The sequence below is a fragment of the Mugil cephalus genome, chromosome 12 (genome assembly GCF_022458985.1).
Source record: "Mugil cephalus isolate CIBA_MC_2020 chromosome 12, CIBA_Mcephalus_1.1, whole genome shotgun sequence".
NCBI lineage: Eukaryota > Metazoa > Chordata > Actinopteri > Mugiliformes > Mugilidae > Mugil > Mugil cephalus.
Window position 1 is genome coordinate 27366675 of NC_061781.1, and position 24801 is coordinate 27391475.

A 24801-nucleotide genomic window follows, 5' to 3' on the forward strand; every position below is an offset into this window, starting at 1 on the left:
CAGATACTTTTGTAGTTAATCCCTTAATGTTCCGCTGGGTCGTATATGGGACAGCAGTAGTTTTTTGAACAAATCGGAGCTCTACACACGAGTTGTGTTGTGTTGTGAATAAATGCTGCATGCATTGTGTTGGAAAGTTCATTTTCTTCTGGTTTGACTGATATAAAAAACAATAAAAACAAGAAACAAGCATAAACGCATCGGTAAAGCCTCATATAAATCCAACAATCAATATTATCCAGGTCAAAATCCCCCCTTTGTATTGATAAGCTTTAAAACGGTATTTTCAGTCCATTTTTAGTCCCATAAAAATCCACAAAGAGCTGTTTCAACATCTTGGACAAAGAACAAAAAATTCACTTGAAAGCAAGCACTAGAAACTTCAGAGTCTTGGCTTTTAAAAGAGACCAAGATTCTGAACAAGCTCCAAAATGTTCATGAACAGTTTTCACTTTGACCTAATAAGACGTTTTCTGCAAAAAGCCTCGAATACTAAGAGTTTAAAGTCTTCAATGTAATTTTTTGCACTTTGCAAATTCATCCCAGCATGGATCAGATTACTTTTCTTTTTTTTTTCTTTTATCAAATTTGTCAGTTACATTTTTCATGTAAATAAATTCTATAAATTGCAATACATCCAGACTCTACTAGACCTTGGTAGGGGCATGACAAGGCTTCACTGAGAAAATGACCAAAGATCTAAATACATAAACAAATGCTCATTAACTCAAAGCTCCGTCAGACCTGAACCAGCAACCTTTCAACGCTGTAGAAAGAAGAGTCCAGCTCACACACACTGTGAATTTATTCATATCATTAGTACAGATTCAAACAGATTAACAGAAAGCAGATTATAAAGTTGGAAAGTGGAGCTGGATTCGTTGTCTCCTGGTGAGGATCAGAGGATGATCAGGTAGAGCAGCCACAGCAGGGCACACAGAGAACCAAACCAGGTCTGCCAGTCCTCTCTGATGGTGTCCAACACTTCCACCAGCAGCCACCCATCATCACCACCACCACCACCACCACCATCATGATCACCGGCCTCCCTCTCCGGGTCCTGATGGGGGCTGAGTCGACCGTCACGTGACTCTCCATCTTCAGACCTGGAGCGACCATGACGACAGAGTCAGGACAGACGGGAAGATACTGGAGAACCTGGGCTCCCTGAACTACTAATGTCTGTACAGTCCCTGAACGCATCACGGCCTTAACCATTCATAGGGCTCTCACTGAAACACTTCAACCCTAGAGTGTCATCATAGGACGTCAGAGAAACTGATGAATGGATGTCTCATATGTGGTTCCTGGTTCCTGGTCTCATATCTGGTTCTGGTCTCATATGTGGTTCCTGGTTCCTGGTCTCATATCTGGTTCCTGGTCTCATATCTGGTTCCTGGTCCTTAAACTAATGTCAACATGTATTTGTCACATGAGAACATCAGAGCTGATTCAGACACTTGTCAACATCATCACATTAGAAACATTAGGACACTTGTTCTTCTTCATGGTTCCTAATAAACCAGATCAGAGGGGGACCTTGTAGACCACATTAGACCCTGATCATACCTGAGGATGGTTCCTGGATCTCCTCTAATTGGCTCAATGAAAACCACATGACAATAAACCTCACCAGGAACCACGTTACCACACATGGTTCCTGGTACCTGGAGGTTAAAGAGGTTGAATTATTCCAGAGAATCCTAGAAAAAAAAAAACACGGTGCTCCAGGAGTTACTCAGTTATCTCCTCCCGACCATCAGCCATGTGTTAGTATCTGCTAGCTAATGTTAACGTTAGCATGTTCTGTCCTCATTGGAAAATAAGCATGTGGTGGTTAGCAGGGAGTTAACATCTTCAGCTAAGCTAACTATTCATTGATCTCTTACCTGGTGATCAGGTGATCAACCAGCTTGGCCGTTCCCTTTCCGATTCAACCAATCATCATCTCTGACACGCTGTTACATTTTATTTTAGCCATGATCTTGGTTGAATTCCCATAAACCTTCACTCTAACCTACGTAACGACAACTCCAGACTTGTTAACTAACTAACCAACTATCCTTTTTAAAAAAAAAAAAAAAAATTTATATAAATCAGTGTAATCTGGGCTCATGTCTGCCTGCTATCTAGTCCTGGGTCTGGTTAGTCCTGGTCTATCTAGTCCTGGGTCTGTCTAGTCCTGGTCTATCTAGTCCTGGTCTGTCTAGTCCTGGGTCTGGTTAGTCCTGGTCTATCTAGTCCTGGGTATGTCTAGTCCTGGTCTATCTAGTCCTGGTCTGTCTAGTCCTGGGTCTGTTTAGTCCTGGCCTATCTAGTCCTGGGTCTGTTCAGTCCTGGGTCTGGTTAGTCCTGGTCTATCTAGTCCTGGGTATGTCTAGTCCTGGTCTATCTAGTCCTGGTCTGTCTAGTCCTGGGTCTGTTTAGTCCTGGTCTATCTAGTCCTGGTCTGTCTAGTCCTGGGTCTGTTTAGTCCTTGTCTATCTAGTCCTGGGTCTGTCTAGTTCTGGTCTATCTAGTCCTGGTCTCAGTGTTGTGTCCTGTTCACGTCTCTGAATTAAACAGTGAATTAATTAGAGATTATTTATTAGTTATTTTAACTGATAAATTGAGGTCATCTATGTACATTTGGACTTTTAAATCCATGCTGCCAGATTAGACCGTCTGACCCGTATGATTGACACTGGTGGTCTACAGACCTTCAACTCCCCCTGCGGTGCTATGGTTTGGCAAACGTAGCAACAGTAACATGGGAAGGAGTTGAAAAGGGACGGGAGCACTCTGATTGGTGGACAGATGAACCAGAAGACCAACGAAGAGTCTGAACATGATATGAAGGTAGAAGAGAACCATGGGTTCAGATAAAACCAGAGCATCAGGACATCGGGACACTGATGACGAGAACACAGGACATGGACAGGACCCACGGACCCACTGGTTCTTTGTTCTGGTTCAGGAAGTCGCTCTTTGCTTCCTCTGTCTCACTGACTTGACAGAGTTGAATATAATCATCAGTAATTAGTTTTCGTCTTGAACCAATGAGGTCGAGGCTGGAGTTAAGGTCATGTGTCCTAATCTGGACAGGAAGTGTATGGTAGGTGTTAAAAGGCGAAGGGAGTGTGATGGGGAGCTGTGTAGCTAATGCTAATCTCCTAAAGCGTGTGTGTTATCATGGAGTTGGTTGTACGCTACCCACCAGCTGAGTCTGGGCTCTGGGTGTCCCGTCACCTCCAGCTCTAGTGTCACTGGAGAGCCCTCCATGACGGTAGCTCTGGACCAGGGCCGGGTGAAGCAGGGGTGGCCAGCTTTAGAGGCTTTTCCCTGGGGAAGAGACTCTGCCTGAGCCAGAGGAGGAGCAGGAGGAGCAGGAGGAGCAGGAGGAGGGAGGGGAAGCCCTTGGATCTGAGGGGTGAGCTTGATCTCCTCACGTATTGACACAGGCTGGCAAATATCTGGATGTTGGTGTGGAGTTAGTAGATGGGGTGGAGGGGAGGGGGGGCTGACATGCAGGTTAGCCTGTTGAGCTAAGGCTTGGGTCTGAGCCCCAGAAGGAGCAGGAGGAGGAGGAGAATGAGGAGCAGGGCTGCTGGGAGTCATGCTGGAGTTATGCACACACTGCTGGGTGGAGGCCGAGGTGGAGGAGTAATGGAGGGAGCAGATTGTCTGGTGAGTGCATGTACTGATGGGAGGAAGGAGGTGAACATGGAGGAAATCTCTCTTCTCCTGGGAGGAGGGTCTTTGTGGAGCTCTGGACTGACAGTAACTGGTTTGTTTGTGAGTCGGGGGAGTGGTTGTGGACAAACTTTGGGCTGTGGAGCCTGAGGACGCCTCCTCACTGCTCTGGGACGAGGGTCTGTTCTGGTCAAGGCCGCCCCTGGAGTCCAGGTAAGTATTGTTATCTCGAGGGACAGTTGTAGAGGATTTGAGAAGACCCGTGTCCTGTGGACGGGTCTGGCCTTTATAGAGATGATCCATTGGAGTGGGACTTTGAGGACAACTGTCCTTTGGGACGGGACTAATTACTGTACCAGCTTCACTGTGAGACAAGGGACTTTCTGGGGCTGAATAGGTGGTATGATGAGCGTCTGCAGGGGGACGCTGGGTAACTGTACCGGCGCTGGTCTGAGAGTCGGTTTCCTTCCTAGTTTGGGAGGGATTTAAGTCCTGGTGGAGGCTGGTTTTTGTATCTTGTTGACGAGTGTTATGAGAGGACAAAGGACAATTACCGGTTGGACAAGGCAGCGGTAAAGTCTCACTTTTAGAAGCAATGCTGTGGGTGATTTGTAAAGAGCTCCATCCTTTAAAGACATTTTTCTGTTTGTTGCTCTCATGGACTGAGTTGGATCCAGAAGCTAAACTAGCCTGGAGGCTAACAGCCTGGGGGGAATGGACTGTGTTGGTGTCTCTGAAGGCCAGGACGCTGCACAGAGGACTGGTGGGGAGGCTGGGACCAGGAACTGTCAGGGGACTCTGGGCAAATGAACTGGACTCTGATCGGATCCTGTAACAAAAAACAGAAACATGAATCATGAATATTTCACTTTGTTTTATTTATTTATTTAAAAAGGACAGAAGAGTATCCGAGCCCCCCATGAGAGAAAAAAATTTTTTTTTTCATCAGGCACAAAGTAGTTTCACCACGTGAATGTACCAGTGTTAGTCAGCTGGCTAATTTACAACGGTCGTCTGTTTGGTGCAATGTTTTAAGAACTATTTAAGAATCATATCTGTACTAAACAATCAAAGTTGTTAAAGTTAGTCATTCATAACTAACAACCAGGCATTAGCCATTAGGCTAGTTCAAAGCTAAAACAAATACAGCCACCAGAGCAATAGATGACACCATGCAGCTATGAGGCAGATACAGCTGGTGATGTTCACATGTCTGGTTCTTCAGAAGCCTTCAGGTCCTTCAGCTGGAGACTGAACATATTGGAAGAGGTGCAGTTTATTATGTCTGGGATTAGTTGTCTACACCTCAGAAACAGCCCTTTCAGGGTGAGGACACTGTCCCCCTCCAACATCTGGGTTTCCACACAGAACAGAATTTAGTTCCAGGAACATTTTACCAGGACGTTTCTTCTGGCTGCTTACACCCAGAAACTAACAGTTATTTTGGGAATAATCTTTAATCTGATGTATGAAAAGAAAAGTGACACATGGGCCGTCCCATGTGTTTGAGGATGAACTCTGACCTGAGGTACGAGTGTTATGTTGACTAAATATTCCTATGTCGGTCTGGACTGGGACTAGAGGGCTTCAAGCTTAAAACAACAGGGACAATTTTTTTTTAGTCTTTTTAATTCTTTCTTTGAGAAGATACTGAAGACAGAACATTGGTAACACAGACCTGTTGGGAGGAGCCAGATAAACCTCCATGTGACTGGCCTGTCTATGCTGTTGGACTCCACCCGTCCCAGTTAGTTCTGCTGGGACATGACCCTGGTGGCTGTGGGAACTGAAGCAGGAGACATCCTCATCTGATTGGACCATGTTGGACTCAGGGGTCTCTGCCAGAGGTGGCAGGGAAATATCGTCCGGTGATGGACACTCGTATTCATCGTTAGAGAGACAGTCCTCCATCAGCTCTGCCTCCGGTAGCATTCCTGCTGATGTATTCTGGGAAACAAAGACCTGGATCACTATTGTGTTTACTAGGTGTACTGGTTTGTCCACCAGGTTAAAGCAGGTCTTACCTTTCTGGCATGTTACACAGCACCTAGTACAGATTTTAACCTCCTCCCCTGTCCCATGTGTTGGTAAAGTGAAGGTAGAGGTGCAGAAATTAACTAATGTCCAGTTCTCTGTGTGGTATCAATTCGAATGTCCTGTATCGTTCAGGTCCCTGCTAGTCTGACCAGCTCCCATTAACACCCTAGTCACAGTGTTTCATTTAAAGTATCCCTTTTTTCATGGTCACACTTTTTATCTTTTATAGTCTCAAAGTAAAACGCTCTGTCTCTCCAGAGACAAAAGAAGGAAGCAAATAAAACGTTTTTAAAACATGAGGAACACAATTCAAAATGAAAGAGGATCTGAACAGGATCCCTGAAAAAATCCATGTGTGAAATGATCTCTTTCATTTCCTTCACCTGAAACTCTCTCTGGATGTCAGAAAACGATGGGCCAATCACAGGTGAATGGGGTGTGGCCTGGCTGTCAATGGCGACAGGTTGGGCGTGGCTATGGACGCCACGGTTAACCTCTACCGGGGAACAGGAGGAGGTGAACCTGAAAAAGGAGGAGCTAGTTAGCAAGGTAGAACTGAAGTCATGTGATGAAAAGGGAACATTAACACCAACCTGCTCTGGAACGGAGGCTTCCTATTGGCTGCTGTCAGCCTCTTGTCAGAAACATACTTCCCATGATGCATGGCGGTTAGTTCGGGGGTGTGGCCTGTCTCCTTCAGCTCATTCTGCAAGAACAGGAGCTTCATTAGTGTTTGCAACTCACTCACTGTCAGAAGGAAATATAAAAACTGATTTCATTTACCCAACTCAACTTCATTTATAGAGCACTTTAAAAACAACTGAACATAGGTCGAAGAAGACAAACAATTAAAACGATAAAAACAACAGGATCATCATGTTGGAGAGGGACAGTGTCCTCACTCTGAAAGGGCTGTTTCTGAGGCGTAGACGACTAATCCCAGACATAATAAACTGCACCTCTTCCAATATGTTCAGTCTCCAGCTGAAGGACCTGAAGGCTTCTGAGGAACCAGGTGCACGGTGTCATCTACTGCTCTAGTGACTGTGTTTGTTTTAGCTTTAGCCTAATGGCTAATACCTGGTTGTTAGGGATGAATGAATAATTTTAACAACTTTGATTTTTTTTCCATAGATATGATTGTAGTTCTTAAGACATCGCACCAAACGGACGACAGTTGAAAGTTAGCCAGCTGGTTAACACTGGTACATTCACTATTAACATGATTAATGTAAAATGTCCTTTTGACAGACATAAATAGAAAGAAAACATTAAAAGCACTGAACATGAGCAGAGTCTGGTTCAAAGACAAGAAATGAAAGCTATAAATATTTTTACCATGTCAGCAACGTCCTGTGAACTTCGGTTATCCTCCTTCTGTTTCATCTCCTCCTTCTTCTCCTCCTTCTGTTTCATCTCCTCCTTCTCCTCTTTCAACTCCTCCTTCTTCTTCTTCTCCTTCTGTTTCATCTCCTCCTTCTCCTCTTTCAACTCCTCCTTCTCCTCCTTCTTCTGTTTCATCTCTTCCTTCTTCTCTTTCATCTCCTCCTTCTCCTCCTTCTTCTCTTTCATCTCCTCCTTCTTCTCCTCCTCCTCGTCGTTCTGTTCCAGACTCTCCATCTGTAAGCGCCACGGTCTCATTAGTGCTGATGTGAATGTGTTTCAGTGAATCAGTGCGATGAGAGGAATGAATGTGTCACCTTGAGTTTCTTCTCCAGCTCCATGAGGCCGTGGCTCAGCTCTATGATGGACGCCACCATCTCACTGTGTTTGACCGTCGTCTTCTCCACCAGACATCGTCCTTCCTCGGGCCCTGAAGCATTCAGACCAACGACACGTCTGCTTTAGACAGAAAACTTTCACTGGAACCAGATGAACAGCAAATGAACGACTCCGCCTCCCTCCAAAGCCCTGCCCACTCCCCCCTGTCTGACCTTTGACCTCCATTTTCCTGTCCCTCATCCAGAGAGGAGACAGTGGTATCAAATCATTTTATTCAGACTGTTATAATAAAACTATGACCCAGACTAACCAGCAGACAGACATGAGTCCAGATTTCACTGATTATTATTAAAGGATATTTTATTAAATATAAACATTCTCCTAATTTCCTTGTTCTTCTTTGCTCTAAAACTAATGTTATGTCTGGAGTTGTCGTTATTGCAGGTTATTATTCTGTTGTGTTACTGGTCCGGTCCCTTCACATCAAACTGGTCTGAATGTGGCCCCTGAACTAGAATGAGTTGGAGCCTCTGACGTAGATAAACAGTGAAACCTGCTGCTTTTTCAGAATAAGAGCCTGGTACCATTGTGCAGGAATGTCCATATTTTTTTAACTGAATGCATAATTTTTCCAACTGTGAGCGTCTATATGAGTTTTGCTCAATCTGGAGAAAAGTTTATGATAAAGTTTATTTTAAAAATATGAATGTGAACTGTTCATTTTGGAGTCTATGAATGTAGTTTAAAATTAAAAAATGTGAACAATGAACTTCAATTAGTTGTCTTTAATCAGAATCAGCTTTGTTGGCCAACTATGTGCACATACAAGGAAACATTAATAAAGAGTAAAAGGTTAAAGTCGTGGTAAAGAGCCAGAGAGCACAGCATTGAACGAGCCTCTGTGTGAACCGAACGCCTGGTTACCGTGCAGCCTGGCCGCCAGCTCTCGGATCTGACTGATCCTCTCTTCCTGCTCAGGAACTGTCGGCCACACGAACTTCTCAAACTGTTGGTAGAGGACAGAGACGGCGGCGCTGCTGCGACACTCGGAGGAAAACTTCCCAACTCTGGCGATGGTGGCGGCGGCGTCGTCCCACCAGAGATGGTACTGGACACAGAGCGGTAGGAGGCTTTATTAAAGTGTGGTTTGGATTTGAATGGGCCCTATGGGCCTGGTACTTGGTCTCCTGGATGCTAAACACATTCTACTCTTCTTGATCAACAAAGTGGCTCCAACAAAAACATCACATTGTTCTGGACTCCATTCCTAGTGCATGTTTCACCCAGAACAGATGCTGGACCCACGGTGTCATCCTCCTTACTTCATGGATTTCCTAGATCAGCCTCTCCTGTCTCTGTGACTTACTATCTAACAAATGGTAAATGGTCTTGCTCTTATATAGATCTTTTCTACCTACTCAAAGGTACTCAAAGCGCTTTTACAGTCAGAGACACATCCACCCATTCGCTCACACAAGCACACACACATTTATTCTCTTTACTGTACCTACATGCCCCCATTCAGCTGTTTTTTTCCTTTTCAGTTCAATTCAATTCAATTTTATTTATGTAGCGTCAATAACAATACCAGTTGTCTCAAGATGCTTTACAAAAACCAAAATGAACCCTCCAGAGGAGCCTGAGGGCGACGGTGGCAGGAAAAACTCCCTTTTAACAGGAAGAAACCTTGAGCAGAACCAGCTCATACGGAGGAACCGCTGCTGAAGGCCAGAGTATCTGTTTTGCATTTTGTTTGGCAAAATGTACTAAAACTTTCGTGCTGGGGTTTGTGCTGTGTAATGCTTACCTCGTCCATGGCTCGCTGCAGCCGGAGGCTCGTGTCCAGAGTCCGCCTGTGGTCGTCGATGCTTCGCTTCAACTCTCCCATCTGTCTCTGCAGCTCATTGACGGCGTCCTCCATCTCCCGGGCAACGGCTCCATCCCTGACCTCCGACCCCAGCCGGCCCGTCACAGTCTGCACACGCTCCCTGAGCCCCTGAGGATCAGGCGTGTATGCGTCACATGTTTGAGTTCATCATAATAATCTGATCACGTCTGTGAGGACGAACCTGCAGCTTCTCCTCCAACATCTCCACCTGCTGCAGCTGGTTCCTGACGGCCTTCATGTTCCTGCTGCGCTCGTTTCTCTTCAGGAAGTTAAACTTCAGGTTGTTGAAACGTTTCTTCAGCTCCTTAAAGGAGTCACGAAGCTGAAAGAGATTCCTCAGATTAAAGGTCAAACATCCTGAGGAAGGACAAGTATCCTCTCACCTGCCTTTACATGACCTCCAGTCACGTCTGCTCTTAGTCTCCAGGGTTTAATGTGACGTCTCCAGCCTCTGCAGCTCTAACAGCTCCAACTCTTCTGGGAAGACTTTCCACAGGCTCAGGAGTGAGTTGGTTTCAGGAGCTCATCAGTGATGTTAGAGGAGAAGTTCTGGCTCACAGTCCACATCTAGTTCATCCCAGAGGGGTTCTATGGGGGTCAGGACTCTGTGAGGCCAGTCCTGTTCTTCCTCATCCAGGTCTTTATGGACCTGGCTTTGTGCTCTGGTTCTCAGTCAGGTTGGAACAGGAAGGGGTCCAAAAAAGCATTCAGAGTTCCTTTGACTGGAACTAAGGGACCATGTCCAGCTCCTGAACAACCAGCCCCCACCATGACCCCCCCCTCCACCAAACTCCCCCTTGGCCCAGTGCAGTCAGACCAGCAGCGTTCTCCTGGGAACCTCCAGACCTAGACTGGTCCATCAGGTTTCCAGATGTCCTTCCAGAGAACGTCTCCACCGCTGCATCCCACGCTCTGCATCCAACGCTCTGCATCCCACGCTCTGCATGGACCGTGGTGATGTTAAACTGGGATGCAGCTGCTGGGCCATGGAAACCCATTCACACATGTCCTGACACTTCAGTGGCTTCCACTTTGTTCTAAAACAACTGGCAGGTGACTGTAGAATATTTAGTAGAGACTGGACTTGTTGCTCAGGTGGCGTCCGATCACAGTACAGAGAATACTTTTGGCCCTGTAGTGTATTTCGCTAACACCTGAAGCCGTGGACCAGCTGGTGGCGCTAGAGGAAGAAGATAGTGGGGAGGTTACGAGGTGCCTCTTCAGGTTCGGGTCGTCCTGGTTTGATGAGACTATTTTTAGAGGCGTTTAAATCCAGTGGGACGTTTCAGTCTCTGGTGTCAGATGTCTGATCTGTCAGTGAAGAACAGCTGAAGATGACTTGGACACATGGTCACGTTAAGATCAGAGGATTAGGCCGTGCAGTCTAGGGGAAACCCGGGTTGAGCAACAAGTTTGATGAATAAAATAAAAAAGGCTTCACACACAGAAAACCACCTTAAATAAAAACTGTAGAACAATGATTCTCAACTGGTGGGTCCTTCCTTCCCTCCTTCCTTTCTTATTTACTTCAAGCCTGGAGATGAATCACAATTGAAGAAACTCGAAGAAATAAAGACAAGAGACTCTGAACAACTGGTTTCCCTTCATCTGTAGAGATCAGCCACAACATTAGAACCACCAGCTGATGTTAAACGTCACCATCAAAGTAAAAAAAATTGACCCAGAGTTTCTAGAAACACCACAGAGCTCACATGTTCTTCAAAGGTTCTAGTGAAACAGAACCAGGTCCACTCTCCATCTGGACATTAGGATCAAACCAAAGAACCCAAAGTTCCTCCACGTTGGGTTTTTACCTCTTAAAGTGAATCTGGCTCCAAAATGCTACTGATTCACTACAGGAGGCAACGTACACACAATTCAACCTTTGGACATTTTATTTCTCCTGGACATCATCACATTCTACCATTGAGCTCATTATACGATCCAGAAGAAGATGGATGTTTACACATGGAACTCCCCAGGACCCCAGCCACCAAGGCTACATGCTACATAGCAATGCTAAGCTAACTGTCACGACTAGATGGCTACATTGTGTGTATTATCTGTAGTAGCACCATTAGACCACTAGATGGAGACTAAAGGTCCAGATTCTATGAGTCCAGTCTCCATGTGGTTCATAGCTGATGTAGAATCATGAGGACAAACTCTAAAGGACCCAGAAGATAATAAAAACTGAATGAGTTGCATTTATTGTTTTGTAGATTTGATGAAATATTACTCGGTCCCACCTGGTTGATGTTGTCATGCAGCCGTTGGGTCAGTCGATCTCTGCAGAGTTTCTCTTCACGTCGAGCTGCTTTGTTCAACCACGACAGGCGTAGAGAGTCCAGAGAGAGAAGACGAACCTCCAGCTGCTCCGTCCGGAAACTTGTCCAACTCTTACAGGGCAGATATGAGCAGCATGAACAACCTGACAGACAAAGACATGACTGGACTCTGCAAGGGTTCTGGTGTTCCTACAGTCTGGGTGACGGCGACACAGATGTCCGACTTCAACGCGGCGGCGGCTTCAAACAGGTTCTGGATCTGTTGACTCAGCTCGGCCTCACCGGACCCAGATAAACCAGATAAAAGACTCGAGGGCTCTGACTGGAGCAGCGCCTCCAACTGGACACAAAATAGGAGGTGACTTCTTGTGTATTGAGATGACGATGGGGTTCCCCAAGGCTCAGTGTTGGGCCCATTAATGTTCACTTTGATGTATTAACCACATTCTGTGAACTCACTCGTTTGGTCGTCAGGTGGAAGCTGCTTGTCAGATCCAGGATCGATTCGCTCTCCTGGATCTTGTGCTTCACTCTCTGCTGCAACTTGAGCAGCTCTGACAGGTCCTCCTCTACCACCTCCTCCACCTCCTTCTCTAGCTGATCCTGGCCTCCTCTAAGACTCTTCCAGCTCCTCATTGTTTGCTCCACCTCAGCGTCTAGTTGCTGGAGAAAAGACAGAAGGAGTAACAACATTCAAAGGTTGGTTTACATTTTCAAATTTCTCTAAAGCTCCTAGTGATCACAGACTTTATTCATCAAACTGTGGTCGTAAAAATGTGTTTTTATCTCATGAGCTGTCTATCTATCTAGATATTAAACAGAGTTTCTATTTAAACGTCAAACTACCTCCAGTCTCTTAGAACTGAAGAAGCTGCTCAGATGAAACATCTTCTAAAATCTACAAGTCCAGATGATTTTTAAAAATGTTTTTATTGGATGTGAACCATGACCTGGAGGACTGAAACCCTTAACAGATATATACAGTGGTGGAAAAAGTTTTTGGACACCTCATGTATTTGTCAAATATTGCATCAAGAATCACTCTTCATCAGAAATGTTAAGTACTGAGTCATTTTGGTTCCAGTGATCCACTATTACACAACAAGTAGTTCCGACCAAGCAGTCTGATTGGTCAATAAGACATTTAGAACGTGTTCAAATCAGCGTTACAGCACAGCTGACTCATCACCAAAAATGTCGCTCCACCAAGTCTGTGGCAATATTGTGTCCGTCTCCATGGCAACACTGTAACTGTCAGAACTGGAGCAGGAAACGGAAATGGTCTCAGTTTCGATGAATGGTTTATTTTGTTGGTAATTGTTGTATAATCGCAATATTACCTTCTCAAACCTTACCTTAATGTTGCTTAAGTGAAGGCTGTGTTTTTTATTTAAAGACACATTTTTCTGTTGCCGCGTTTCGTGTCTATATGAAGCTAGAACATTTGAAAGTTCTTCAGACTAAAATGTCTAAAACAAGGAACCTAAAGAAGATCCAGATTCTCAGCAGTGGTCAAACCAAACTGGTGTCCAGTGTTCCAGCCTCACTGTACGTGGTGGACGTTTAGATCATGGCTTAAGGTCCTACAAGGCTGTGAATAAGCCCCTGATCAATGAGAGACTGAGGTTAGACCCAAGAACACAAGGACTGGACAGTCAGGACCTGGAAGAAGATTCTGTGGTCAGATGAGTCCAGTTTCCAGCTTTATCTTCCTCCTGCTAATGTTCTGCTACGCAGAAGGCCAGGCCAAGCATCATCTCCAGCATGGACAGTAGCTACTGTCAGACATGGTGGAGGCAGCATCAGGCTTTGATGCATGATGCTGCTGGTGTTGCTCATCTCACTGTCTGTCATCACACATTCAGCTCGTTCTCCAAACCCACATGGTCCCTTCTGCACGTGCTCTGTTGTGTCCAGGTCCAAACTGGATGTTTCTACCAGATAAAGCCCCTTGACTCACATCCAGGACCAGCAGAACCATGCTGCAGGAGCACAGGATCCAGGACCAGTAGAACCTGGCTGCAGGAGCACAGGATCCAGGACCAGTAGAACCAGGCTGCAGGAGCACAGGGTACAGGACCAGTAGAACCTGGCTGCAGGAGCACAGGATCCAGGATCAGTAGAACCAGGCTGCAGGAGCACAGGATCCAGGACCATTAGAACCAGGCTGCAGGAGCACAGGATCCAGGACCATTAGAACCTGGCTGCAGGAGCACAGGGTCCAGGACCAGTAGAACCTGATCCAGGATCCAGGACCAGTAGAACCAGGCTGCAGGAGCACAGGGTCCAGGACCAGTAGAACCAGGCTGAAGGAGCACAGGGTCCAGGACCAGTTGTTAGTTCTTCTCGTAAACAATAAACAGAATAAATATAATTTGTATGTGTTTGTGTCTAATGCAGCCGCACCTTTGAAACACAAAAAGATTTTACACAAATGTTTCATGATAATATTTGAGATGGTGTCACATTTTAACGGTATCCCAAAACTTTTTTCCACCACTGCATCTTCTGGAGGAAGAAAAGCAGCTGCAGCGATTGAAATGAAGATAAGAAATCACGCAAGATGTCGACCAGAGTGAAGCCTCCTGACTGGATTCATTCTTCCTACTGGAGACACAGAGTCTTACTCAGTCCTCAGCAAAGAAAACCCTGAACCAACCACAGCCTCCAGTTAAATGACCTGAATCTGTCTTAGTGTAGGGGTCTAGGACCATGATAAAACCTTGGTCCTTGCTCAGACTCACAGTGAAATGAGGTCTGGCCCGACTGAAGCGCTCCATCAGTCTGGAGGTCTGCACGTCTGAACCCAGATCCGTCAGCGTACACGAGTCCAGCAGCTCCAACACACACTTCAGGTTCTGACGGGTCTGAAAACAAACGTCACTGACAGGAGACCTGACGGGAGGCGGCTCTGACTCCGAGGAGGTGTCGGCTTCGTACCTTCTGCAGCTTCTCCTGATGTTTCCTGAAGATCTGGATCTGGATCTGATGCTGGTGCCGCAGATCCTCCAAGTCCTGTTTGGTCGCCTCGAGTCGTTGCAGCGTCTGATGAACCACCGACACCGACCCCAAACCGGATCCAGATCCCTGACACACGAGGGTCATCATCTCATCATGTCACCTCACTTTCTCTCAGATCCTTTCATCTTATCCTGATCTCGTTTGAAGTCATGTTTCTATCAAACTGAATTCAGCCTCAGGTTGTTTCATTTCTCCTAATCTGACGTCCTGTTCTATAAACTCTCATCTTTTAATCCCATGTTGTTGTCAACATCAACAGGGGGTGGTTACCACAGTAACGGCCTGGATGCAGCTGTTTCCTAGTTCCTGAGCAGCGTCGAGTCTCTGCAGTGTTTCCTGCCAGCAGACATCCTCCTCTTTCTTCTTCTGTGGTGACCTGTAGATCTCCCTCAGCTCCTCCAGCTCCTCCTCCACCTGTAGATCAGGAGACAGTCATCTTCATCATCATCTTCATCAGAAGCAGAATTTATTATCATCGCAAAGCAGCACAATAAAATTAAAAGAGTAGATCACAGAACAAAACGAGACATTAATAATCCTGAGGATGAGCTCAGAGGTCTGTGGTCAGTTTGGGCGTGTTCCCGTTCAGCAGGTCATTAATGGCTCTTCTTAGTCTGTTTGCTCCTGTAGCGCCTCCCAGAGGCAGCAGATGGAATAGATGGTGTCCTGAGCTGTGTCTCTAGATAGAGTCCAGGGAGGCTGGTGGTGCTATGTGCAGTGTTGACTCTGATGTACCACACTGAGATGAAGGTTCTGTACCAGGTCTCCAGCTTGTTCCTCCTGAGAACCTCAGGAAGTGGAGTCTCTGCTGTTTCTGTCCAGGTATTTAAAGTGTGGACTCTCTCCACTCACAGACTTCAGCTGAGTTTGGTTTGGTGTTCAGGTTATTTGATGATGATGACGTAGTTTGCTTCATGTGCTCCTGAGATCAGATCCACCTCAGAGTTGTCGGCATCTTCATCTGCGACCCTCCAACCACCTTTAGGTGTAACCTGTGATTAAACCTAAACCAGGACGTCCTGCTTCAGAACTCAGAGCCTCATTAATCACCACTGTCTTTAACCCCATCCAGGACCCCAGGTAAACTAAATACATCATTTTATGAATAAAGAAATCAAATAACATCTCTAACTAAATAAAATTACAGCCACCACAACAGTCACACGGAACATGGTTTTGATTTTAAACACAAACAAACGATGAAGGACCTGCTGAGCTGCTCTCAGGAACCTGACGTAGGGCTGCAGCAGCACCAGGTTGGACTCAACCCTCCCCTTCACATTCTGCAGCTCCTCCACAACCAGACCCAGACAGCCAGACGGGCCGGTCTGAGAGGAGCTGGTTCTGGTTCCTGAGCTGCCTCTCTTCAGCTGCTCTGTCAGAACCTTCAGAGGAGACAGACCAGAATCATCTCCGAACTGAACACCAACAAAGAAGAACCATAACAAGTGAATTAGGCTCTCTTTACAGGTGTGTATCTACAGGTGTGTATCTACAGGTGTGTCTACAGGTGTGTATCTACAGGTATGTATCGACAGGTGTGTCGACAGGTGTGTCTACAGGTGTGTATCTACAGGTATGTATCGACAGGTTGTTACAGGTGTGTATCTACAGGTGTGTATCTCTACACGTGTGTCTCTACAGGTGTGTGTCTACAGGTGTGTATCTCTACACATGTGTATCTACAGGTGTCTGTCTACAGGTGTCTGTCTACAGGTGTGTATCTACAGGTGTGTTGTACCTCAGCTTGTGCGTACAGGGCCAGGTTTGTGTTCAGAGCATCTTCAGCCTCAGAGAGTTGTGGTCTTGGTTCAGAGCTGAGAGAGATCAACACACTGGTACTCTGCTGCAGCCCGGTACACACCTGCAACACACCATCACAATGCATTAATACTAGTAGTAGTACCAGCAGTAGTAGTACCATTATTAGTAGTGTTAGTAGTAGTAGTAGTAGTAGTAGTAGTAGTAGTAGTACCGTTATTAGTAGTGTTAATAGTGTTATTATTGTTATTAGTAGTAGTAGTAGTAGTCGTGGTAATATTAATATTAGTAGTATTAGTAATAGTAGTAGTAGTAGTAGTAGTCGTAATATTAGTAGTGTTAGTAGTCGTAGTAGCAGCAGGAGTAGTAGTAGTAGTAGCTACATTTAAAACCACAGAAGAAGAGTTGATACTGACTTTGTCCATGATGCCTTCAAACTGCTGCCTCTGATTGGTCAGGAGGGTGGGGTGGGCGGAGCCTTCTTCACTCGGCCAGTTCATTCCCAGCATGCTCTGCAGCGTCGGACTACCAGAGGGAAGCAGACATCAGATTCCAGCGTCCTGAGGACAAACAGGATAAATAAAACAGTTCTGACCTGGAGGAGGACGGAGACTCTCGCTGCTCCTGGACCAGATCCTGTTTAAGGGACATAACGAAGAGGACCAGGGGCCCCCCATGAGGAAAAACTGAGAGGAGGTAGATTTATATAAAGTCTAAATATAATGAGCCTGATCTGGATCTAGTCTGAGTGTAAACACAGATTCAGATCTAGATTAAACCAGAACTTCGCTCAGTAACTGGACTAAACCTTTACCTCTGATCTGGGTCCAGAACGTGGCTGCATATCTGAACAGGACCTGGACCCAGACTGAAGGTCTTGGATCTGCTCTGATCTGGATCTTGGGTCTACCTCTGATACAGAATCTCTGGTATCTTCTGAAACCCCTTGGGGTTCTGATATGGTTCCAGTCTGTAGGTCTGTGTCCTCCTCTGTTGTGGGGTTCTGGTTCAGGTCTAATCCACATCCAGGCTGCAGGTCTGATCTGGATTCAGGTGGGAGGTTCATGGTCTCCAATGGACTGAATCCAGACTGCTGGTTTTTGTTTTCATTTGATCTGGATCCAGTTTTCAGATCTAATCCAGATCCTGACTGGAGTACTTTAGACACTGATCTGGATCCAGGCTTAAAGACTCTGGTCTCCTCTGATCTGGATCCCGGGGGCAGGTCTTGAGATACAGGTTTCAGATCTCTGGTTAGCTCTAATCCAGATTTAGTCTTCAGACCAGACCCCGGTCTGAATTTAGAATTTAAATCCAGATCAGATCCAGATCCCGTCTCTTCTGATCTGGATCCAGATTGAAAGTCTGATGTGGACTCAGACTGTAGGATTCTGGACTCTGGTGACAGGTCTGGGCTGGATCCAGTCTTCAGTCTAGATTCAGACCTCAGATCTGATCCTGATCTTATGAGTTTGATCTTATGAGATGTGAAAACAGACTGGAGGTCTTTGGTCTTCTCTGATCCTGATCTTAGCTCTTCCCCTTTGGTTTCTGATCTGGTTCCAGTCTGCAGGTCTGGGTCCTCCTCTGTTGAGGAGTTCTGATTCAGGTCTGATCCAGATCCAGCTTTTAGATCTCTGGTTTGCTCTAATCCAGATTTCAGGTTCAGATTAGACCTTAATTTGAATTTGGATGTGAGATTCAGATCTAATCTAGACCCTGTCTGGAGCGGTTCACTTTCTTCTGATGTGGATTTTGGTGGGAGGTCTATGGTCCTCCATGGTCTGAATCTAGATTTCAGATCTAGTTCTTCAGTCTCTGCTGATCTGGATTCAGACTGCAGGTCTCTGGATACGTGTCCAGACTCTGGTTGTAAGTCTGATCCAGACCTCTGGTCCTGGTCCAGGATCAGACTCCAGTCCTGTGGAAGAGATAAAAAACATTTTAATTGTAGTCCTCTATATTTGAACCCTGTCTGGACCCAGATTAGACTGAGGGGTGCTGGTCTGACTCAGACCTGTTCCATATGTGGTTTAACTGGTCCACACTAACGCTGAGGTCTATCTCACCTCAGACTGATTCTCGTGGACCCTGATGTCGTCCTCCACCTGTTGGAGCTGCAGCCTGAAGCCGTGGTCGGCCCTCCGCCTCCGATCCTGCAGCAGCTCCACCAGCTCCTCCAGCTTCAGAGCCGCCCCCCTGCAGCTCCTGGATCTCTGGGGACTCTGGGGAGAAGGTGCAGCCTCAGCATCAGATCTAAGTCTGAGATGTGGTTCTCAGAAACCAGAACACACACTGGACCAATAAAAATCTCCACCTGGATGTAACTGAGCTCATAGTCCAGCGCCTCCTGGTGGATCATTAGTTCAACAAGTTCTTTAAGACCAACTGATGCAATGAGGAGCTTCTCATTTCTTCAACAACCATGTGTAAAGACACAAAACGTGTTAGTCTGGTGGAGGAGATGTTAGTCTGGTGGAGGAGATGTTAGTCTGGTGGAGGAGAAGATGTTAGTCTGGTGGAGGAGATGTTAGTCTGGTGGAGGAGATGTTAGTCTGGTGGAGGAGATGTTAGTCTGATGGAGGAGGAGATGTTAGTCTGGTGGTGGAGATGTTAGTGTGGTGGAGAAGGGTCAAATCATTGGCTGCATCAAGCAGAGGAAACATCTAGAAACTACTGAAACTGGCTTAAGACCTTTATTCCAGACTGGAAGGATAGTGAAGAACCATGGTCGACCAGGAAGAAATAAATCCTGATTGATGGAGAAATGTTTGGAAGAAAAGCAGCAGTAGAACTCAGGGCTGTGTTTAATAGTGGAAGGAAGAACATTTCACACCATGGACAATGTGAAGGGAACTCAAGGGACTGAACAGAAAACCACTGATCAGGGAGGACAATCGGGAAAAAAGGCTCCAGTCTGACAGGGAGCAGCACAAAGACTCTGGACCTGAACCCAGAGAGAATGTTTGGGACGAGCTGGAGACTCAGACTCTGACATCATCAATACAAGATCTGAACTAAAAACACTGGATGGAAGAAACCTGGAGACACTGGAGAAGCTTCTTATTGAACTAATGGAGTCAAAGCTGGAGGAGCTCCACCCACAGACTAGAGGGGAGGAGCTCCACCCACAGACTAGAGGGGAGGAGCTCCACCCACAGACTAAAGGGGAGGAGCTTTACTTGGACCAGGTGGTGAACATTAAACTCAGTTAAGGGTTTGAATCAGGAGAAGGTGTCATCATGTCTGCTGCTGTAACACTCCACCTCCTCTTGGTTCTCCTCCTGGTCATCTTCCTGCAGTACTCCTCCTCTCCTCTGGAGGGCCTCTGTCCACTGCAGCTGCTTTAGTTTCTCCAACAGGACACTGCTGCTGTTTAGAACCTGCAGGGACTTCCCCAGAACATCTGGAACCAAAGCACACACTCTGAGTTCAGACCAGTTCAGACTGGCTTAGACCAGTTAAGTCCGCTCTGAACCAGAACCATATATTAGAGAGAGTCTGTCCAAGTCAAGCCACGGCGCCATGTTTGCTACATCAGAGGTTAGATTCTACAGTGTAACCCTTTGGGCGGATGTTGAAATAAATGTCTTATTTCCACCATTAACAGGCCTATAAATGTTATAATATGTAAAAGGTTCTCACTTAAATGTCCCAGCGTCTACTTCCTTTAAATATCTTGTTATCTGGAGCTGTGTTTAGTCTAGATAACTAGCTAGCATAAGGCTAGCATAAGGCTAGCATAAGGCTAGGCTAACTTCAGACTTTATTCATGTGTAAAGTGGTGTTGGGTGTTTCTGAGATCAAAGTTCACATTAATGATGGTGTGACTTTATTTTTCTATATAAAATCTTAACAAACGTCGCCCTGTAACAAATGGCGCCCATGAAACATGTGACCAGCTCAGAACCAATCAGCATAGAGGGACAGATCAGACGCTCCGCCCCCTGGTTGGACAGACTCTCTGTAATATTCGACTCTGCCCTGAACCAGTTTACACCACTGTGAACACATAGAATCCGTTCTTTAAAGTATTTCCTACTGGTTCATGTCAGTTTATCACAACCTGGTTCATTTACTGAGGTTTTAATGTGTTTATTCACCTGTTGTCTTGTTCAAACCTAAATCTAAACATTTGTTCACCTCTTCTCATGGAGTCATAGATGAGCTTCACCTCCGTCAATTTCTTGTTGATCTGTAGATTCTCCACCTGCTGGATGCTGACGGAAAACTGCTCAAACAAAGAAGGACGAGATTAAAACCTTCACCTCAAAACTAGTAAATACACAGCACAGAGCCTGAGACGAGACCACAAACACTTCATGACCAGGACCAGGACCAGGACCAGGACCAGGACCAGGACCAGGACCAGGACCAGGACCGGCCCGTTGAGCCTGTTGCTACGTATGAGGCATCATGTCATTGATCCATAGAACGAGTCACATCCACAGACTGAATCCTAGAATCTGATCTATGAGACTGAAGAGAAATAAATAGCAGATCTACTTTAAAACCATTGTTGCTCTTCATCCATGTGTATTAACCAGGTAAAATGATTCCTGCTCCAGGAGAATATCTCTCCTCCTCTTCTTTCCACCATGTTCTCCTCTCTAAGCCTCTTAAAGTTCTCCTCCCTGCTCTCAGCACATCTCACTGCAGAACCTTCTTTAGGAACCTTTCCTCTCTGCCTCCATCTACTCTAAGGAAACTTCCTTTGTGTTGTTACCTCCAGTGCTCTCTGGTAAAAGTCTGCAGCCAGAATCAGGACCTCCTGTCGTCTATGGAGGAGTCGGAGGAGCAGCAACCACGCCTCCTTCAGAGACTCCTCCATGGCTCTGGACACCTCCTTCTCTTCCTCCTCCTCCTTCCTGCTCCTCATCCTCTCCATCATCCCTCCATCCTTTCTCCTCCTCGCCGTCTGTCGTTTGTTTTCCACCAAAGAAAGAACTTCATCCTCATGTTTCTGGAAAAACACAAATTAAACATCAAAGCTAACATTAGCTAACATGCTAATAGCAAACAGACGGTTAATGTTTTCTCTGCTAATTCACAGCTTCCTCTTTCTTAGAAGACATATTTGTTGTTACCAGGAGCTTCTCCAGCAGCTCCCTCTGCTCCTGGATCAGCGTCTGGTTTTCCTCCTGGTCCGATCCGATCTCACAGAGTCCTGGTTGGACCTGGACCAGCTGGAGGTGGACCAGAGACCCGCTCTGAACACAAACACACCCAGAACCCAGAAATCACCAGAGGAACTCCTCTCCTGAGCTCCTCTTAGCTCCCAACTGTTAGCGAGCTACCTGACTAGCTAACTAGGCTAATGCTCAGTAGGAGGAGATGAGACTGTAACTCCAAACACCACTACTAACAACAACAACAACAACACCACTAAGAATAACAATAACAATGACCTAAAGCGTCCTGCGTGTGTCAGTGTTGTGAAGGTGAGTGTGTTCATGTGTGTTTACATGTGAATGATCACGTTGTTGGTCTTTTTTGGTCTCATGCCTCAGATACGGTGTCACCCTGAGGAACGCTGCAGCTCCTATAAATAACTGGAGCTAAAACAGGAAGCAGCACATGGACACAACAACAGCAGCAACAGGTCGACCTCCACACAGCCCTCCAGGACCTCCAGGCATTCAGCCAGTCAGGAGGACGGGAGGACAGGAGGACGGGGGAGGACGGGGGACTGAGGAGGACAGTGTCTTGGTTTGTGTTCCTACCTTGAGGACAGAGATGAGGAGCTGTGAGCGTCCAGCCTGGATGCCGATGGTACTGAGAGCTGTGGAAGACGGGGGAGGCTTGGTGGGTCCTCCTTGTCCTCCTTGTCCCCCTTGTCCCCCTGCAATGTTCTTTGAGACACGTGACTCAGTGTCTTCTGTTTCTCTGGTCATCTTGAAGAAATCCTGTTTCGTATCTTCCTGTCAATCCTGAACCAGTTTGAGGTTCACCAGTGTATGGTCCATACCAGACCCAGATCCAGACCCAGACCCAGACCCAGACCCAGACCCAGACTCAGATCCAGACCCAGACCCAGACTCAGATCCAGACCCAGACCCAGACCCAGACTCAGATCCAGACCCAGACCCAGACTCAGATCCAGACCCAGATCTAGACCCAGACCCAGACTCAGATCCAGACCCAGACCCAGACCCAAATAAGATCAACCCTGAAGACAAAGACACCGCGTTAACTCTCCAGTGAGTTCTGCTCCAGTGGAATCAGTTAAACTAAAGAATAAAACCCTGAGTCTGGTTAGCGGTGGGTCTGTTAGCTCTGTTAGCTCAGTCTGGTCCAGGCTACAGGAGAGAGACCATGAATGAATGAGTGGATCATTCATTCATTGTTATTTTATCAAAACTCCCTGATTCTCAATAATGAGCTCAACTCAGTTATATGTAAATCTATTATTATCTGCATATATTATTATTATTATCTGATCTCCATATACAGAGCAGAGCTACCACAGCTTCATCTTTACAGAGTGAAACATAGAGTTAAAAGTAAAGTTTGTACCTCCTGGTCCGACGCCTCCGGATATAAAGTGAAGCCTGAACTGTGACACTCAGCTGAGGAGGAGGAGGAGGTGGAGGAGGTGGTAAAAATAGAGACACCATCCTCTCTCTCTCTCTCTCTCTCTCTCTCTCTCCCTCCCTCCCTCCATAGTTAAACACTGTGTCAAAGCTAACTGGAGTCAAAGCTAATTAGGGTCAAAGCTAACTGGAGTCAAAGCTAATTAGGGTCAAAGCTAACAGGAGTCAAAGCTAATTAGAGTCAAAGCTAACAGGAGTCAAAGCTAATTAGAGTCAAAGCTAACTGGAGTCAAAGCTAATTAGGGTCAAAGCTAACTAGAGTCAAAGCAAATTAGGGTCAAAGCTAATTAGAGTCAAAGCTAATTAGAGTCAAAACTAACTGGAGTCAAAGCTAATTAGGGTCAAAGCTAACGGGAGTCAAAGCCAATTAGGGTCAAAGCTAATTAGAGTAAAAGCTAATTAGAGTCAAAACTAACTGGAGTCAAAGCTAATTAGGGTCAAAGCTAACGGGAGTCAAAGCTAATTAGGGTCGAAGCTAATTAGGGTCAAAGCTAATTAGAGTCAAAGCTAACTGGAGTCAAAGCTAATTAGGGTCAAAGCTAACTAGAGTCAAAGCAAATTAGGGTCAAAGCTAATTAGAGTCAAAGCTAATTAGAGTCAAAACTAACTGGAGTCAAAGCTAATTAGGGTCAAAGCTAACGGGAGTCAAAGCTAATTAGGGTCGAAGCTAATTAGGGTCAAAGCTAACGGGAGTCAAAGCTAATTAGGGTCGAAGCTAACGGGAGTCAAAGCCAATTAAGGTCAAAGCTAACTGGAGCCAAAGCTAATTAGAGTCAAAGCTAACTGGAGTCAAAGCTAATTAGAGTCAAAGCTAACTGGAGTCAAAGCTAATTAGAGTCAAAGCTAATTAGAGTCAAAGCCAATAAGGATCAAAGCTAATGGGAGTCAAAGCTAATTATGGTCAAAGGTAACTAGAGTCACCGCCAATTAGGGTTAAAGCTAACCAGAGTCAAAGCTAACCGGAGCCAAAGCTAATTAGAGTCAAAACTGACTGGAGTCAAAGCTAATTAGAGTCAAAGCTAACCGGAGTCAAAGCTAACTGGAGTCAAAGCCAATAAGGATCAAAGCTAACTGGAGTCAAAACTAACTGGAGTCAGGCCAATTAGAGTCAAAGCTAATTAGAGTCAAAGCTAATAAGAGTCAAAGCTTATTACAGCCAAAGCTAACCAAAGTTAAAGATAACTACAGTCAAAGCTAGAGTCAAAGCTAATTAGGGTCAAAACTAACTGGAGTCAAAGCTAATTAGGGTCAAAGCTAACTGGAGTCAAAGCTAATTAGGGTCAAAGCTAACTGGAGTCAAAGCTAATTAGGGTCAAAGCTAATTAGAGTCAAAGCTAACTGGAGTCAAAGCTAACTGGAGTCGAAGCTAATTAGACTCAAAGCTAATTAGAGTCAAAGCTAACTGGAGTCAAAGCTAACTAGAGTCAAAGCTAATTAGAGTCAAAGCTAATAAGAGTCAAAGCTAACTAGACTCAAAGCTAACTAGAGTCAAAGCTAATTAGAGTCAAAGCTAATAAGAGTCAAAGCTAATTAGAGTCAAAGCTAACTAGACTCAAAGCTAACTAGAGTCAAAGCTAATTAGACTCAAAGCTAATTAGACTCAAAGCTAATTAGAGTCAAAGCTAACTGTAGTCAAAGCTAACTAGAGTCAAAGCTAATTAGACTCAAAGCTAATTAGAGTCAAAGCTAACTGTAGTCAAAGCTAACTAGAGTCAAAGCTAATTAGAGTCAAAGCTAATTAGAGTCAAAGCTAACTAGAGTTGAAGGTAACTGGAAGAAAACAAATTAACAAAATCAAATCAAAACCACTTGTTATAAA

General features: G+C 45.6%; 1 protein-coding gene across 2 annotated transcripts; it reads right to left on the reverse strand.

Moving 5' to 3' along the window:
• Positions 1-787: 787 nt before the first annotated feature.
• On the reverse strand, positions 788-22912 carry LOC125018037 (golgin subfamily B member 1-like). 2 transcript variants are annotated; one of them, XM_047601652.1, is made up of 27 exons: positions 22113-22911; positions 21477-21599; positions 21116-21352; positions 20533-20620; positions 19656-19795; positions 18459-18614; positions 17204-18310; positions 16985-17025; positions 16806-16914; positions 16370-16492; positions 15837-16013; positions 14899-15042; positions 14548-14694; positions 14352-14474; positions 12067-12270; positions 11801-11947; positions 11569-11718; positions 9501-9641; positions 9239-9427; positions 8356-8539; positions 7410-7522; positions 7048-7329; positions 6303-6415; positions 6093-6231; positions 5351-5619; positions 3197-4501; positions 788-1106 (listed from the first exon to the last, which is right to left on the reverse strand). In XM_047601652.1, the coding sequence occupies exons 1-27, from the start codon at positions 22281-22283 to the stop codon at positions 899-901; spliced, it is 6330 nt and encodes a 2109-aa protein (XP_047457608.1). In that variant the 5' UTR covers positions 22284-22911; the 3' UTR covers positions 788-898. The 2 variants fall into 2 exon arrangements, with proteins under 2 accessions (XP_047457608.1, XP_047457609.1); XM_047601653.1 differs by lacking the exon at positions 21477-21599 and having other exon boundaries at positions 22113-22912.
• Positions 22913-24801: the final 1889 nt, after the last annotated feature.